The 18,153-nt window shown below is 43.9% G+C and overlaps 1 protein-coding gene across 1 annotated transcript in view; it reads left to right on the top strand.

Moving 5' to 3' along the window:
- Window positions 1-18,153, top strand: part of UBR4 (ubiquitin protein ligase E3 component n-recognin 4) — a 68,335-nt gene that overhangs the window by 35,786 nt on the left and 14,396 nt on the right. Inside the window, 29 exon segments of the mRNA XM_042883413.1 lie at window positions 420-527; window positions 948-1,064; window positions 2,222-2,431; window positions 2,801-2,950; window positions 3,602-3,829; window positions 3,942-4,020; window positions 4,471-4,713; window positions 5,643-5,811; window positions 6,397-6,541; window positions 7,110-7,195; window positions 7,552-7,639; window positions 7,769-7,962; window positions 8,815-9,054; window positions 10,169-10,307; window positions 10,895-11,020; window positions 11,198-11,326; window positions 11,693-12,036; window positions 12,246-12,336; window positions 12,717-12,801; window positions 13,081-13,208; window positions 13,432-13,561; window positions 13,796-13,953; window positions 14,254-14,363; window positions 14,837-14,978; window positions 15,769-15,850; window positions 16,771-16,944; window positions 17,125-17,246; window positions 17,598-17,795; window positions 17,901-17,981. Coding sequence (XP_042739347.1) covers window positions 420-527; window positions 948-1,064; window positions 2,222-2,431; window positions 2,801-2,950; window positions 3,602-3,829; window positions 3,942-4,020; window positions 4,471-4,713; window positions 5,643-5,811; window positions 6,397-6,541; window positions 7,110-7,195; window positions 7,552-7,639; window positions 7,769-7,962; window positions 8,815-9,054; window positions 10,169-10,307; window positions 10,895-11,020; window positions 11,198-11,326; window positions 11,693-12,036; window positions 12,246-12,336; window positions 12,717-12,801; window positions 13,081-13,208; window positions 13,432-13,561; window positions 13,796-13,953; window positions 14,254-14,363; window positions 14,837-14,978; window positions 15,769-15,850; window positions 16,771-16,944; window positions 17,125-17,246; window positions 17,598-17,795; window positions 17,901-17,981 — 4,296 coding nt within the window.

Consider the following 18,153-nt stretch of genomic DNA (forward strand, 5'->3'; position numbering starts at 1 on the left):
GAGGAGGGCTCAGGTTTTAAGCCTTAGTCAAAAAGTTAATCACTGCCCCTAATGCCAGGCTTTTGTTTGCACGTGCTTTTAACCTTTTCTCTTTCTTGCCCAGTCACAGTGTGTGAGTCCCTCTCTGAAGCATTCAATCTGTTGCACTATATTCCTTACCCAAAGATTTTAGACACGTGCTCTTTCTCAGTGTTGTGTGACTGTTGAATGATGACCCTAAGGGCTGAAGTCCTTCAACTCTTATATATCTGGGAGGGTCTTTCACATTTATACTGGATATTCCTATGGAGGTGTCATGATGCAGGGAGAATTTGAGAAAAAGCATAAATTAATTAAGATATGAATTACAGAAGTTTTGTAAAAGATTGCATCTATTTTGAAAACAGATCTTCTGTTCATTCTATGACTTCTATTTCCAGGTTATTCTGATGCTCACAACAGACCTGGATGGAGATGATGAGAAGGACAAGGGAGCTTTAGATAATCTCCTGTCCCAGCTGATTGCAGAACTGTGCATGGAGAAAAAGGCAAGCTGTTGTACAGGCACAGTCTTGATTTGCTCCTTCTAGACAGGTTTTCTTGTCATGGAGGAGTTGGGTGCATGGGAATCAGAGCAATAGACTGCTGTATGGGTATGTTCAGACAGTTAATCTCACAGAATGTATGAAATAACTCACTGTTACCTAATTCCAGCATCGTCAAGTGAGCATGAAAACTTGCATGACTTGAATTCAACAATTAAAACAGGGATGATTGATCAATGATGTAGAATTGACATATGGACACCCAGGCCACTGTCTGCTCTTATACTGAGGAATTCAGACTGCTCTTTTTGTTGTTATTGCTTGAGCTTAGATAAGAAACACTTGGTGAGGGTCAGAGCTCTGACACGTTGGTGCAAGGACATTATGCTCAGCTCTGTAAGCAAGCCAGCTCTCTCTTTGCAGGATGTGTCTAAGAAAAATGAACGCTCTCCTGTGAATGAAGTACATCTGGTGGTAATGAGGCTGCTTAGTGTGTTCATGTCCAGAACAAAGTCAGGATCAAAGTCTTCCATTTGTGAGGTATGTTCTTCAGGGTGCTTTTCAGGGATGGGATGTGGTTGGGAAGCTTTTCTTCATCAGAGATGGTATAAAAGGTGCGCATAGATGGTGCAAAACTGAAAAACAGTTTAAAATACTTTGCAAAAACAGTGTTACTTGACTGTTACCAAAAAGGATCTTTGCTGAAACTCAGAACACAGGAAACCAACATAAGATGATGACTGGAATGATTTGTTTTGTGCGCAGTTTCTAGCTGAAGCTGAGGCCGGAAGATTATTAAGGTTATTTAAAATGCTCTAGCAGATTTGTCATTGCTTCTTACTGGCACTGAAGGGGTTAAAAAGGATCTGTAATGTGATTATTGGAAAGCAATATGCTGCTGTGTCAACGTAAAAGTCGCTAAGAGGATTCCTTAGATATTTGTTGCTAAAAGGTACAGTAATAAGGCATAAAAAGCAGTATGTGTGGTGGGAAGGAGATTAATAAAAAAGCATAGAGGTTAAAAAATTTAGTCTGAACTGCATCAAATTTTAATGAGCTTATGAGCTGTGGGGTTTGTTTGGATTTACAGGGCTGCTTTAATAGTTTTATTTACAGTAGCTTTTTCTCCAGCCTTTGTTATTCACTTGAGCTTCCCACAAAAATCAAAGCTCATCGTCTTGCAGAATGCAGGTGGAGCAATACCTGGGTGGAGCAGAGCCTCTGAGCAGCATCTGCAACAGGGACTCTTTCTCTACCAGAATTCACCCCCAGCTGGCCAAATCCCAGATAAACAAATAGAAATCCCAACTTAAAGGAGGAAAAAAATGAAAAATGAAGAAAAGAGAGGAGGAAAAAAAAAAAAAAAAAGCCCTAGTCGTCTAATCCATAGCACAGTGGCCTCTGGCACATGTGTCGAGGGGAGATTAGACTTAAGAAGAGATTTTATTTGTTTTCCTTTACTAAGCGCTTGTTCAAAAGAGTCTCTAAATATTTGAGTTGCTTTTCATAAACAAAATAACAACAACAACAAAAAAGAGCCCAAACCCAACCTCAAACAAACCCCAAACTTAAAAGCTGCCTGTAAAGTTTCGGAAGAAACGACAACACAACCCTCCTCTCTTACCCATAATGTCAGCACGTGCTGGCTGATTGTCACTGCTCAGGTGCTCTGGTAATCCTCCTCCTCTTCCTTTCAGTCTTCTTCCCTCATCTCCAGTGCCACTGCAGCTGCACTGTTGAGCTCTGGTGCTGTTGACTACTGTCTGCACGTGCTGAAGTCTTTGCTGGAGTACTGGAAAAGCCAGCAGAACGATGAGGAGCCTGTTGCCACCAGCCAGCTCCTGAAACCTCACACTACTTCTTCTCCACCTGACATGAGCCCTTTCTTCCTCCGCCAGTATGTGAAGGTGAGTCCTGCCCTGTACCTAGCAGTTGCTGGGGATTTCCACATTAAATCCCAGACTTGTTCAGCCACCTTTATTCCAGTAGAGACCTTTGATATGTGTACAGGTGCAGGGGAAAATAGGCTAGATGCATATAGAAGCATGTGTCCTGAGTTGAAAGCTTGTATATTAAAATGCCTTAGGGCTACAGAGCAGCTTACTGCATCTTCCTTGTTGCCTATTAGGTCAGCTCCTCGTGCAGGTTTGTCAGCTTGTGTTTGTTTATCAGTTTGAAGTGTTTCTAAAGTGCAGAAGAGCTCTGTTTTTAAACAAATGCACTGGGTAGCATGTCAGAACACCACACTGGTCCTGACTGATGTCTCTCACTCCCAGGGTCACGCTGCAGATGTGTTTGAGGCCTACACTCAGCTTCTGACAGAGATGGTGCTGCGGCTGCCCTACCAGATCAAGAAGATTGCAGACACAAACTCCCGCATCCCACCTCCTGTCTTTGATCACTCCTGGTTCTACTTTCTGTCTGAGGTGAGAATGTAATACACCTACAGGTTTCAACCAGAAAATCCCACTGATGTTACCTTACTTGGGAGAGATGAGGACTTCTGTAGGGCCAATTTGATCCACATCTGATTTTTCTTTTCCCTCTTGAATGAAGATTAATTCTTGGCTTTGTGTTATTCCTGTTGAAGAAAGGATGTGTGAAAAATCAGGTGTCTTTTGGTCTCTGTAACTCAATATTTACCACCAGAAAACTCTAATATGAAACATCACTGATGGTAAAATGTAACATCATGCTTTGCTGTTCGTGCTTCACTTAGTCCTTAAAATAGTAAGATTTTTGGAGTATGTATTTTCAGTCTGGTTGAATAGCTCCCTACGTAACAACAAGTTATCTTGCATTTGCACAAGTTTGTGGAAGGGATTTCTTAATGAAGCTTGACTAGCTTTTTATCTGAGGTTACAGAATGGTTTTCAGAAGCAGTCTCCAGTCATCTAGCTCAGGATTCTGCAGTATTGCTGTGCAGTATCTTCTGCCTCTTACTTGCTTTTATGGGTGACTTTCTGATAATGCATCTCCAGTATCTTTTCTGTAAGAAAGCAAACCATGTTTCTGTTGGCACGGGTTGCCTACTGGTGATTCCACAGTGCTGATGCTGTGGTCTTTTCTTTGTTTAGTACCTGATGATCCAGCAGACTCCATTCGTGCGCCGCCAAGTCCGCAAGCTTTTGCTCTTTATCTGTGGATCCAAGGATAAATATCGTCAGCTCCGAGACCTCCACACTTTAGACTCCCATGTTCGTGGAATCAAAAAGCTCCTGGAAGAGCAAGGCATTTTCCTTCGTGCCAGTGTGGTCACAGCAAGTTCAGGCTCTGCTCTGCAGTATGATACGTTGATCAGCTTGGTAAGGAAAAGCGTGCACCTGAACTTGGAGAAAGTCTGTGGTGCACTTCTGTAAGAAGTCAGTCATAGAAATACTGACATGATGTTCAATCCTGTCCCATTGTGCCTTTCAGATGGAACATTTAAAGGCTTGTGCAGAGATTGCAACGCAGCGGACAGTGAACTGGCAGAAATTCTGCATTAAAGATGACTGTGAGTTCATTCTCTGAGAGTGTGCAGGAGAGCAGAGGGTTTGCATTGCATGCCTTGATTTGAATGAAGACTTCTCAGATGGGGAAGCTCAGCAGACAGAAAAGGGGGAGCAGAGCTGAGAGTTTGACTAGGACTGAACTGTTTCCAATACTAATTATCACAGTGCTCTAATTGCAACTGTTCCCTAGCTGAGGAACACAGTATGCTGTAATGGAGAACTCAGTAGAACATGAATTAGGAGATCTGCATTGTTTGCACTGCTTCGTGTAAATTAGGACGTGACACTTGACCTTGGTGTACCCAAGTGTTTTACTTCCATAATGTAGGGTTCTGCCAGCTTGTGGGATGCTCCTTGTCATGTTGGAAGGTATTTTTGTTGGGGTTGGTATTTCAGTGTAGGTGCATCTAGTTTTAATTTAGGCAATAAAATTTTTCTTCCTTTCTCCACAGCGGTTCTCTATTTCCTCCTTCAAGTCAGCTTCTTGGTAGATGAAGGAGTGTCTCCAGTTCTCCTGCAGCTGCTGTCTTGTGCTCTGTGTGGCAGCAAAGTGCTGTCTGTGGCTTCATCCTCTGGATCATCAAGCACTTCTTCCACCTCTGCTCCTGCAGCATCAGGCTCTGGGCAGCCAGCCACACAGAGCAAATCCTCCACGAAAAAGAGCAAGAAGGAAGAAAAGGAAAAGGAGCGAGAGGGTGAGCTGCAGCTGTGCCCAATTCTGTAGTTCTTTTAGGGATGAAGTCTGCTCCTCTCAGCTTTATGTACCTCTATTTAGAGAGCACTGCTTGCTTCTAGTTGTGATAAATACCACTGCTGTGAAGGGGGCACGAATCTTGGCGTGGGTGCTTGAAACCTTTAGCAACATCTAGGAGAGAAGAGCAGTTTCACTGTATATAATAATAGGTTCAAAGATGGAGTACTATGCTGTAAGAGTTGGGGCTGAAATTGGGTACTGGACATATCCCAAACCCACTGTGAGTATTTATTAATTTGAGTGGGCTTTGAATTGTCTAGAAGAAGTTGCTTATACCAGTGACTGAATAGCTTCTACCTAAGTTGCTTGTCTTGGGATGTAGGAGGCTGAAATCCTGATGGGAATTAAAACAAATTCTGTTGATGCATACCCAGTTAGCTCTGCTCCTCAATGGTTATGTTCAGACTTGTTTCCTCTGTCTGACTTGTAAGCTATGTTGGAGCCAGGGCTGCTTCTTAATGGATGTCCACAGTCTTGGGAAAGTAATTAAGCTTCCCTATAAAAGTCATGGGCATAAATTCTCTCTTGGCTTTTCTTCAGGGAACTGTTTTGGCTTTCTCTGACAGACGGTTCTTTGTGACTCTGTTCACTGCCCTGTTATTGTTCCTTTTCTTTTTATCAGGACATGTAGCACATTTCTCATGTCCTCACTGGCAAGTATTCCAGGAGTTTTCTTCTCTAATAGTCAGGAGTGTTAAATTATAATTTTTGAAACAGAGAAGGATATTATACGTGTTGCCTTAACCACTGACATTTATCCCCATGTCCTTTCTCTGTGGCCTATAAAATAGGAAACTGGACTGCCTGTGAAGTACTCAAATCATCTGCTTTATTAACTCTTTCTCTCTTGTGCTACCCGGTGTCCCCTAGGTGAGAGCTCAGGCAGTCAGGAGGACCAGCTGTGTACGGCTCTGGTGAACCAGCTGAACAAGTTTGCTGATAAGGAAACCCTCATTCAGTTCCTGCGTTGCTTCTTGCTGGAATCCAACTCGTCCTCTGTCAGATGGCAGGCACACTGCCTTGCACTCCACATCTACAGGTGAGCTGGGAGAGAGCCTCTCTGAGCCAGCTCTTGTGAATCAGTCCCAGCTCAGTTCTGGAAAGATGAAATAGCTCTGTCTCTGCCCTAAAAGTTGCTGAGGCTTGCAATGATGGTATCACCTTGTGTTGCTCGTGTTATTCTGCAGTTGTTGGGGCCAGAGGTGTAAGTTGTGACTTACACATTAGTGATCAACTTGATCTGCAAGTAAAATCTCATTTCTGCCTTTAGAATTTGGCTCCTGACATCCACAGAGGCAGGTGTTTGTGAGAGAGTGAATTCCCAAGCTGGACAGAATCTGGTGCAGATAAAAAGATGGCAGTTGTGTGTGTAAAGGCAGACTTCAGGGTGCTGAGCTCCCTCAGCAGTCTGTTGTTACTATAGAGCTCTTCCATTTCGAAGAGTGCTGGAACACTGCTGGTGATGGGAAGAGTTGACATTTGATTCTGTGAACTCTCATGTATGGCAGGATAAGAAATAGTTACCTTTTTTGAACTGTAAATATATTTTCCTTCCTCTGTGTATAGCTGTCTTGTCAGTGTAGCTATCTTGACAAGCCTACTTGATCTGTAATCTGTCCAACAGGAACTCTAACAAGTCTCAGCAAGAATTACTGTTGGATCTCATGTGGTCAATCTGGCCAGAACTCCCAGCCTATGGGAGAAAGGCTGCCCAGTTTGTAGATCTCCTGGGATACTTCTCTCTGAAAACACAGCAGACTGAGAAGAAGGTACAGTGTCACTCAGAAGAGGCTGAACAGCATCTCAGGTCCAGCTGTTAAGAGTTTTCTAAGTGTTCATTTATGGTACAGCTGGATTCCTTGAAATGGAGAGTGGGGATTTTTCTTTTGTTGTGTTGTGGGTTGAAAACTGTTCCTTGGGAATGCTGTGGGGAAAGTACTGCTAGCTCTAATGCTAGCTCCCATTTACAGATTTGGTATTTCATCTCTTAACTGTGACTTCTGAACAAAGGCAGTGGTGGAATTTCTTAAGGGGCCGCAAACAGAGAACAGATAGTTTAGATGCACTGGTAATTGCGTGTGTGTTTGTAAAGAGCTGGAAATGTTCTGTGAATCCTGGCAAACATTTCCAGTCATTGGCTGTGACAAACAGCACTGTTGTTGTGGTAAAGGTCTAATTTTAGGATCTGTTACATTCTTGGGTAATGACTTAACCACACAAATACCTGTGGGTACAGTGCACACATCGTCTGGGGGACGGAGCATGGCACGTGATGAGAAATCTTTGCATTAAAAAGAAAAAATGCTGAGCAGAGAATATTTCCTAATTGTATTTCAGTTGAAGGAATACTCCCAGAAGGCTGTGGAGATCCTCCGGACTCAAAACCACATTCTTACCAACCACCCTAACTCCAACATTTACAAGTGAGTTACTTCTGCCTTTGATCCGTTTCGCTGAAGGAGCTTTTTAGCAGATGAGCTGCAATCCACAGAGCAATACCCAATTCTTCTAATGAAATTGTGGTGGAGGAAGGACCCCTACTGAGATTACATGCTTGCTGCAGCTGGCCTTGAGAGAATAGCAAAAAAGAGAGAATTTGCCACTTGAGAAGAAATAAGTATATGCCTTATTGGCAGTAGTTTTAGCTTTTTTGCTTTCCTTTTTGGTACATTGGAAAATAGTAGGAACAATTGGAGAGTATAGATCTGCCAAGTTGTTAATTGTGTTCTCAGTCATACCTTGGTGGTTAATTGTTTTATTTTCTCCCCCTTTGTTCCAGCACACTGTCTGGGCTGGTGGAATTTGATGGCTATTACCTAGAGAGTGATCCTTGCCTTGTCTGCAACAATCCAGAGGTGCCCTTCTGTGTAAGTACTGCTGTTCTTAAGCCCTTTCCAATTAGTCACAGGGATCCCAACATTTACAGCAGCTGTGTTTCTGTATTTTTGGGAGATGTGATCGTATTGACAGTGTGTCCTTATTTTTTGTCTTCTCAGTACATTAAGCTTTCCTCCATTAAAGTGGATACACGTTATACGACCACCCAGCAAGTGGTGAAGCTGATTGGCAGCCACACCATCAGCAAAGTGACAGTGAAGATAGGAGACCTGAAACGCACCAAAATGGTCCGAACCATCAACCTCTATTACAACAACAGGACAGTGCAAGCCATAGTGGAGCTGAAAAACAAGTATGTTCATCCATGTGTGTGTTTGACATTAGGATTTCTGGTGAGGTGGAATGTGTTAAACGTGTTGCATTTGGAAACCAGTGTTAGTATCAAGAGCATCTCGTGGGGATTTTGAATCAGGAAGGAATTTGGACTTTGCAACGCACCCAGGAATGTTGAAAGTGTGAACTCTACTTGTTTGAAGCTGTATAGTAGAACTAAAATCAGAAGATGGATGGCCTTGCTCTCAAGTGCTGATGTACTCAGGAAAAACCACTCTCTTTCAGCGCATTGCTCAGTCTGGAGCCAGTTCTGCTTATATGCTTTCCCTTCTCACTTCTTGAGATCTTCTCACCACAATCAGATCTCTTTGGCTTAGGGATTAATCTGTGCCTGCTGCTTATTGCTTATTTGAAGTCTTAATCTTCTGTGACATCACAAGTGGCTGCTGTGGAGAGGATTATGATGTCACAAAGAGAGGATTCTGACTTCAGGTTGAGAATAAGCAGTGGGAGTAGATGAGATCTTTAGAAATAAATATCCTGTTTTCATGCAAATGTCTTTACTAATAAAAAAAAACGGAGGTGAAAATCCCTAGAAAATGTCTGTAGAATTAAAGTTCTTCCATGAGGCATCAACAGCTCTCTAATCCTAAACAGTCTCTCTCTATGAAGAGGATAAAGGCTTAAAATGTATTTCTGGCTACATATCATGTCAATACAGAAGCTAAGGAAGCGAATCCTAGAACAGCTCTCCATTCATCCCATATAAAGTAGATTTGGAGCCGAGGTAGTTGTGCTTGGCTCCTCTTTGTGCGTGGGCAGGAGGGTTCTTCCCCATTGGAAAGCTGTGCGCTTCTCTTTTCTTTCCCAGGCCGGCTCGATGGCACAAAGCCAAAAAGGTCCAGCTGACCCCAGGCCAGACAGAGGTAAAGATCGACCTTCCTCTGCCCATCGTGGCTTCCAACCTGATGATTGAATTCGCAGATTTCTATGAGAACTACCAGGCTTCCACGGAGACCCTGCAGTGCCCTCGGTGCAGTGCGTCCGTCCCTGCCAACCCGGGGGTGTGTGGGAACTGTGGTGAGAATGTGTATCAGTGCCACAAGTGCAGGTAGGTCATCCCAGTTCCTCCCCACGGAGCCCCTCGTGCTGCTGCTCACGTTGGATGTTCAGCAGAATAGCCTGCTATTGAAATGCACCATTCTGGTTAATAGGAGCACGCAATCAAATTAGTCGAGAAGTATAAAACAGGCTTACAGAGGGATTTAGCGTTAATGCAGGCAAACAAAGGAAACCTGATGCGACAGTGCTGAAAGAATGCTGAAGTTCTGAAGCAAGCCCTCAGAAGTTTAAAGCAGCAAATTCCCAGGAGGAGGTTATTTTTGGCCTCCTTGGTTAAAGCAGGACCTGGAGTTCAGTTGTGGGGGGGTTCCCCCCAGGATTCCCGACATGGCGTGCAGGATGGACTGTGCTGGTTTGTCTTTTCATAGCTTTTGTTGTGCTCTCCTCATTCAAAGCAGGGCTCAGGGTGTAATTTACTGTGTGCTATTCAGGCTTTTACTACAGTATCACAAATCCTCCTCTTTTGTGAGTTTAGTTGCCTCATTTGGAGTCTCTTCTCCCATCGTGTTGTCCCACATTCCTCTCAAATCTGCAGGGGTTCCAAGTTGTTCAGCAGATTCTTTGCACAGATCAGTTGATTATTGTTCTGCTGAAAGGTTTCCGTATCCTATATTGAAATGTGGGAGCTATAAACCAGTTCATGTCATGCTGCTCTAGTCTGCAGCAGAGGATATTAAGTATGCTGCAGCTAGTCCCACTGCAACTGTGTAGAGAGTGAAAGCTATTCAGGGCCCAGGCCTTACAAAACTGTTTCTTTTAATCTGTGTCCTCATAAAGGGCACAGTGTCCTCATCTGACGTTCTGCTGGGAGTTACTGTTGTTGAAGCAGGATTGTTAGGCACAAACTCAAGCCTGTTTCTGCTTACTGCTCAGAATCCACTACTTCTACGTGGATTTTTTGGTGCCTAGGTTTTGATTCTCACATACCACGTGTGCTTTGCTCATAGCAGCTTCCTTAAGGTAGGTTAGATGTTTTGGGAGCCATCCTTCTCCTTTACCTAATTAATGAGTGCATTCAGTGCTTACTTGCTTTATTCCCCTTTATTATTAGTTATCTCGATAAGCTCAGCTGCGTTCTCTGACCTTCCTGGCTTGCCTTCCAGGTCCATTAATTACGACGAGAAGGATCCCTTCCTTTGCAATGCCTGTGGGTTCTGTAAATACGCACGCTTTGACTTCATGTTGTATGCCAAGCCTTGCTGTGCAGTGGATCCCATAGAGAATGAGGAGGATCGAAAGAAGGTTGGACCAATAGCAGATTCATTAACGAAACGCTGTATCTCTTGGCCAAGTCAACAACGTAGAGACATCAGAGGCCCATCTGTCTTGGGAGTAACACGAAGAGCAGTGCTCCTTCAATGCTTTTTACTGACTAATGCATTTTCTTTAATTCTGGTGATCTCTCAAAATCCTCATTCTTGTCTCTGGCATTTTGAGAAGTATGGAATGCAATCCCTTACTCTCTTCATCCACTAAGTAGATCATTCTGCAAAGACGTTACTCAGTGCTCTGCATACAAACCATCTAGCACTGCATCTCTTTGGGTTAATTTGGGTTGTGCTCTGTACATTAGCATCCCATCTGAGGAGCCCTGCTAATGAAAGAGGAGCCCATTGCAGTACATGCGGCGTCATTGTGGCCTGTCACAAAGTCTGAGTGTGCAGATTACGGTGTTGCACACTGGATACCAGTGGAAGAAGCAGAGCTCACACTTTCCAGTAACACAGAGAAGTTCAAAAGACGTGGGAAAACTTGAAGGGGTAGCTCAGTAGAATTAAAAATCTTTTCTGAACATAAACCAAGAGTTTCCTTTCTTCTTTTATTCTTAGGCAGTAACAAACATCAACACCCTCTTGGACAAAGCTGACAGAGTGTATCACCAGCTAATGGGACACCGACCACAGCTGGAAAACCTTCTGTGCAAAGTGAATGAGGCAGCTCCTGAAAAGCCCCAGGTATCAAAGGACAAATGGATTTTGCACAGAAAAAACCCTTGTAGAAGGCAGGCAGGATGCTGGCTTTTATATTGCCAAGGACAGCTGAAGGCCCTTGCCTCAGATGCTCTTTTGCAGTGGTTATGTTTTGTGTGTAGCTTCCACATGTGATGCATTTCATTTTCCCCTCTGTTCCAGGATGAATCTGGTAGTAGTGGAGGGATCAGTTCTACCTCAGCTAGTGTGAACAGATACATACTGCAGTTAGCCCAGGAGTACTGTGGTGACTGCAAGAACTCGTTTGATGAACTTTCCAAAATCATCCAGGTATGATATGCTTTGATTGGTATTTGGGTCATGGGTTTCCTTCCACTTCTAGTGTGGACAACAAGCCTTAAAACAGAGCAGATAACATGGAGTTGGGCTGATCCCCTCCCTCCCCCCGGGTGGCAGCAGGGGGTGACATGAATGGGTGACATCAATGGCACCGGGGCACCCATGGGTGGCATCAATGGGGGACATCAATGGGGGACCCAGTTCATTTCTAATGAATTTCCCAGGTTTGCCACTGACATGAAGGATTTTGAGTTTTGTGAAACATAATGTATCTCCATAAAGTGTACAGTGGAAGTAACCTGTAAATAAGTTTAGTGACTGTGCAGTGCTTCACAATTTTCAACTCTGTGTTTCCAGAAAGTATTTGCCTCTCGGAAGGAGCTCCTGGAGTATGACCTTCAACAGAGAGAGGCAGCAACCAAATCCTCACGGACCACCGTCCAACCCACGTTCACTGCCAGCCAGTACCGTGCCTTGTCTGTTCTAGGCTGTGGCCACACATCATCAACAAAGTGTTACGGCTGTGCCTCAGCTGTCACTGAACACTGCATAACATTGCTCCGGGCTTTGGCAACCAACTCTGCCATCAGGCATATCCTCGTGTCCCAAGGCCTTATCCGAGAGCTGTTTGACTACAACTTGCGGCGGGGCGCAGCCACCATGAGGGAGGAGGTCCGTCAGCTCATGTGCCTTCTGACCAGGTATGGGTTGCTTCAGTGCTCATAGCCCTCTTCTGGTAAAAGCAGAATTGGGAAGGTGTAGCTGTGCAGGGGAGAGATCTTACATGAGCAAACTGTGGACCGTGACTGCTTGCTGTGTATTTGTCATCAGCTAAGCTGAAATCCCAGGAGCTTTTGGTGTTTAGTAGGAGCACAGCGTAACAGTGTTCTCTTTTTCCTTCTGGTATTAGGGACAATCCAGAAGCCACGCAACAGATGAATGATTTAATCATCGGGAAGGTTTCTGCAGCCCTGAAGGGACACTGGGCAAATCCAGACTTGGTGAGAGACTCCAGTGCTTTCTTTTTTATTATTATTATTTTTTCCTGACCCTCTACAACTGCTGGTGTATTCCAGTCATTGCATTTTCTCTGTTATCATAATCTGTCTGTAATACATAAGGTGTCTTGATAGGAATGAAGGTAAAGTACAACATTACATTACAGTAACGTGCCTGAGCTTCCTCAGACTGCTCCACATGCCTTAGCTGTGGTTTGCAGCTCACCTTGCAGCTCTCTCGGGCCCACTGCCTGTCATCTCAGTTGGGGACGGGACTAGATGTACTCAGATCAATGTGCTTTAAAGCTGTATTTTTAAATACCAGAAGGCAAAAGAGGCTGCTGTATCACCTTCTTAAGCTTTTACTCTTGTCTGTCTTACAGGCTAGCAGTCTCCAGTATGAGATGTTGCTGCTCACAGACTCCATCTCAAAGGAAGACAGCTGCTGGGAGCTCCGACTACGCTGTGGTGAGTTGAAACAGCTGGAAGTGAAAGCTTTATTTTAAATGCTATACCCAGGTCCATGCGCTTTGTCTCCAGGATCTTGAAATAGGAGCACTAAGAAATAGAAATATGGAAGTGCTTAAAAAAACGGAATGTTTTCCGTTCTTGGCTCCATGCGAACGTGATAGCTTTGCTTAAGGATAGGAGGTCTTACTTTGTTCCAAGCACTTTTGAGGTGCTGTGCAGAGCTGTGGAGGGGACCCATGTGCAGATCTTGGTGGCAAGAGCATGTCTCTCTTTCAGCTCTCAGCCTCTTTCTGATGGCAGTGAACATTAAGACTCCAGTGGTTGTTGAAAACATCACACTCATGTGCCTGCGCATTCTTCAAAAGCTGATCAAACCACCTGCTCCAACCAGCAAGAAAAACAAGGTATTGCCCCAGAATTTGAGCAAAGTATCTGAAAATGAGCTCATTAGAGTCTGCAAGCACTTGGTGCTCCCACCAGTTTTGTGAAATCAAGTACATCTGACTCAGATTTTTGAATACAGCTATAATTCTGATAAAGGCAATATTTGTTGGCTGCTCCTTGACTGTAATTTAGCTGCAGTTTGTGGCTTTGTCAAGAATCACATGAGCTTTTTTTGTCTGCTAGGATGTGCCTGCAGATGCTCTCACCACTGTGAAGCCTTACAGCAATGAAATCCATGCACAAGCTCAACTGTGGCTTAAGAGGGACCCCAAAGCATCGTATGAAGCTTGGAAAAAGTGCCTCCCTGCCAGAGGTAGTTCTGTGTTTTTAACTCTGTTCTGTGCAATATTGTGAAAGAACATGCATGTACTTCTGTAGAGTTGTGTTGGCTTCTGTCCCTGCCATCTGTTACCATCTTCACACTTAGCCATGCAGTCTGTGGAGATGGCAGCGCTGACCTTTCTAAGCTGCGTTGCTCAGCCTCTGAGCAGAAAATGCACTGTGCCTGAAGATAAACATTTCTCTTGAGCTGTGATCAATATTGCAGGTGTAGATGCCAATGGGAAATCTCCTAGCAAAGCAGAGCTTCACCAGCTCTATTTGTCAGAAAAATATGTTTGGAAGTGGAAACAGTTCATGAGTCGCCGTGGGAAGAGAACTTGTCCTCTGGATCTCAAGCTGGGACACAACAATTGGTTGCGACAGGTAAACATGGGTGAAAGCTCCAGTGTGATGCACTGGCCTGTCAGCACCACGGGGCACAGTTAACCACCAGGGAATGTTGGTAGTTTGCCATATTTTGCTGTATGGATGAGTGAGTGGTAGAAATGTTTTGATGTAGAACATCATGTAGGCATTCGCTTAGAATGAAGTCTTCAGAAGAACAAGTGAACACTGCCATCAAGTCACCAAACTGCCCCAGTGTGTGCTGCCTCTTTCTGGTGAGGTATCTCTGGTTTATCTCTGTGCATCACATGATACCTTCTTTTAATGCTTGTGCTTTAGGTACTGTTTACTCCAGCCACTCAAGCTGCAAGGCAGGCTGCATGTACCATTGTGGAAGCTCTGGCTACCATCCCCAGCCGCAAACAACAGGTCCTTGATCTCCTTACGAGGTATTTCCATGATGCCACACTTGGCAGCTCCAGGATTATTTTTCTCTTAATTCCCGTGAGAATCACTCCCTTCTTCTTTTATCACCTCTTGTCTATAGTATGCTTTTGATTGGCATGTTGTTTTGTGCTGGGTTCTTAAACTTAATTAGCTTGGTGGATATTTTTTTAGGAAGACTTTTTTTTGTTGCTTGGCATTGTGTGTTTTCCAAAGGTAAGCAGATGGTATTCAGCTGCATGAGATAATTTTCCTGGTCTTTTAGACAGCAAGATAACAGGAGAACTCTCTTCTAACTAACATGACATAACTCAGCACAAGTGACACTGTTAGCACAGTTGGTCACCATCTTTTTGGGACAAAGTCTCACTTTAGCAGTAAGTAATGAATACTGGTAATGCTGTTAGGGAGGAAGGATAGAGTGTGAGGGGGACTTGTTGCTGAGAGTTGCTTGTCAGCATGTGCTTCTCTTTACCAGCTACCTGGATGAGCTGAGCATTGCTGGTGAATGTGCTGCTGAGTACCTGGCACTGTACCAGAAACTCATCAAACCTGCCCACTGGAAAGTCTATCTGGCAGCCAGAGGTGTTCTGCCTTATATTGGCAGCCTCATCACGAAGGTATGGACATGTTTGGAGGAACTAAAGAGTAGCAGAAAGCTTGTCCCAGGCCCGTCAGTCTACCTGGCTTTTGTGTTTTCGTATCTTCATCTCTTTGTTCAGTTGCTGATCACTGCCAGGTTTATGAATTTCACGCTGTTGCCCTGTCATCTCTGAACAGAAACAGCTGCAGTGGTTTTATCCCCAGCAGTAGAAGGCCTCTGTGTAAACTACCCAGTACATAATTAACTGCTAGGTGAATGGCTGTGCTAAGGGGTATAAATATTGCTCCCCTGACTTGGCATCAGGTCCAAGCTGAAAGCTGTCTTAGCTGCCAGGCTGGACTCTGAAAGCTCGTCATGGCAAGGGAAAATTAGGTTCCTTGAAAATGAATTTACAGACTGCTGGAGAGGAAACACATTGAAATTGCATTTGTCAGAGGGGTAGGTCTCAGCACTTGGATGCTGTGTCCTGCTCCCAGCTACACTCCAAAGGAAGTGACAAATTCAGTGGGAGTGGAGGCCATGAGTCCATCATGGAGGGCCCCTAGAGCAAAGCAGTGCCCATAGCCATGGGGTGGGTCCAGGAAGAAGATAAAGGAGGATATTTGGATCAGTTTTTCTCTCTCCTCTTCCTTCTCACTGCTGCACTGCAGTTGTAGTTTGTCTGTGGTTGACTCTATTCTTTTGCTGTGTTCCTCTGCACCCCACAAGTCAGGTGTGTGTTAGGTTTCAGTCTGTGAGACGCTCACCAGCTCATCAATATTGACATTGCAGTTTGTTGTCCTAATGGACTTGTTCATTATTTTCAGGAAATAGCTCGCTTACTTGCCTTGGAGGAAGCAACGCTCAGCACTGATTTGCAGCAAGGATATGCCTTGAAGAGTCTCACAGGTATCAATGCAGTTCGTGCAGTAGGATTAGTGGCAGGATGATCGTTCTTCTGTCACAGCATATAATGAAATTTCTGAGAAGTGATTCAGTGTTTTGTAATTGTCAGCACTGGATTTTTGCCATCAGTTCAACATTCAGTCCCAAAGTAGACTTTTCTATATCTTCTGTGGTCAGTTTCAGTATGCAGTTACCTGAACTGTGGTAATGTATCATGAGTAAACTTTGTCATATCACTTTTCTCCTCCATTTCTTGATTGTATTTATTGATTGTGATTCCTGGGGCACTACTGTTTGTTTCTCACTTAATGTATCACAGCTTTTCATTTTTTAATCTTCTGATGTATGCTTTTTTCCACTCCCATTTTCTTGGAAATGGGAGTGTTTTATACTAACTACTTGTAAAAGAGGTTGCTCTTTTTTCTGTCATCCTGCACATTCTTCAGAAATGAATGGACTAACCCATAAGGCGTGGCTTCTAGCCAGAAAAGACATGTTGATAAATGTAATGGGAAGGAATCCAAATGTCCACTGATTCTTTTCTTTGCTGTAGGAACAAGGAGTGTGGTGATGTAACTGATGACTCGCATCATCAGAGGCAACTTAAACATTGGAAGGGGAGCAGTCATTTGCTTTTGAAGTATCTCACAAGAAAAAAAAATCCCTGTACCTTTTCCTCATTTCCCTCATCATATTCCCATATGGTATAATTTATAGACAGCTTTTGCAGGCCAGGATTTTTGCTTCCAACCACTCAGTTCATAGGCTTTGAGTTTTAAACCACAAACTGACAAGAGGAGTTGGAACAAGCCGGTTCATCGTGCTGTTTTATATTATTTTGCCCAGTTTGCTGGCCACGTGAAATTCAGAGCCAGCAAACCAAATTCTCTTTCCCTCTTCCTGAATATCTCACTGCTTTGTAGGCCTTCTCTCTTCCTTTGTGGAGGTGGAGTCCATCAAACGACACTTCAAAAGCCGCCTGGTGGGTACTGTCCTGAATGGGTACCTGTGTTTGAGGAAGTTAGTAGTGCAGAGAACAAAGCTGATCGATGAAACCCAGGACATGCTGCTGGAGATGCTGGAAGATATGACAACAGGTAAAGCCACCTTGGTTCCACAGGCTGTGGGTCAAGCAAGATGAAAAGCAGATAGAGCCACATGAAGAACTTCTCCCTAGGAGAACTTCTATAGCAAGTTGTTCTGGGGTTTTTTTGTGGCTTGGACCCCAGTTTTATACTGATTCTTGTGCCTTCTGTAATACTTGTGTTTCTTGGCAGGCACAGAATCTGAAACCAAAGCATTTATGGCAGTATGTATAGAGACTGCAAAACGTTACAGCCTGGATGACTACAGGACTCCAGTTTTCATCTTTGAGAGATTATGCAGTATTATCTATCCTGTGAGTATACAGATGGCTGCAGCATGGTGTATGAAATCAGAAGTGCTAGCATATTGTCAGAAAGCAATAGTCCATGGTAATGATTTACTGTGAGCCAATGTAAAAGTGCCCTATTTGGGGAATTTAATATTGAGGTTTCCTGCTTTGGCATGCAACAAAAAGCAGTATTTCTTCTTCAGGAATTTGTTAACTAATTGATGTTATGTGTGACAGTGTAAAGCAGGATACACCAGTGATGGAAGCACTTTATGTTTAAGGGACATCCTGCTAATTGCTGCCATAAGAATGCAGGAATAGGAATGTGGCTAGGAGGAAACTCCTTTACTCTGCCTCTGCCCTGTTGTTCTTTAGGAAGAGAATGAAGTAACTGAGTTCTTTGTAACGCTGGAGAAAGATCCTCAGCAGGAAGACTTCTTGCAGGGCAGAATGCCAGGAAATCCATATAGCAGTAATGAGCCTGGCATTGGGCCACTCATGAGGGACATCAAGAACAAAATCTGTCAGGACTGTGACCTGGTAGCTCTGCTGGAGGATGACAGCGGAATGGAGGTGAGAATGCACGAGTGTGGATTTCTTGCACAAATGCATGGGGATATTTCTAGGCAGCTGATGCGTTGTGGGCTTGTTCTAGATCTCTTATTTTTCCTCTTTCAGCTTTTGGTGAACAATAAGATCATCAGTTTGGATCTACCTGTGGCTGAGGTCTACAAGAAGGTGTGGTGTCCTACTAACGAGGTATGTGTTATCTTTATGTATGTGTACATTAAGAGCACAAAGCACTTATCCTTGATATCAAGAACAGATAAATCATAAGTTGGTATTTATTTCCTACAAAGAATTTCTTCATACAATTGCTCACGCCTGTTTTGCTCTATTTGGATAGACTGTTAGTCAATTCTGCAATGTA

This window comes from Lagopus leucura, unplaced genomic scaffold (assembly GCF_019238085.1).
Source record: "Lagopus leucura isolate 7727_CA_CO unplaced genomic scaffold, USGS_WTPT01 Super-Scaffold_100037, whole genome shotgun sequence".
Taxonomy (NCBI): Eukaryota; Metazoa; Chordata; class Aves; order Galliformes; family Phasianidae; genus Lagopus; species Lagopus leucura.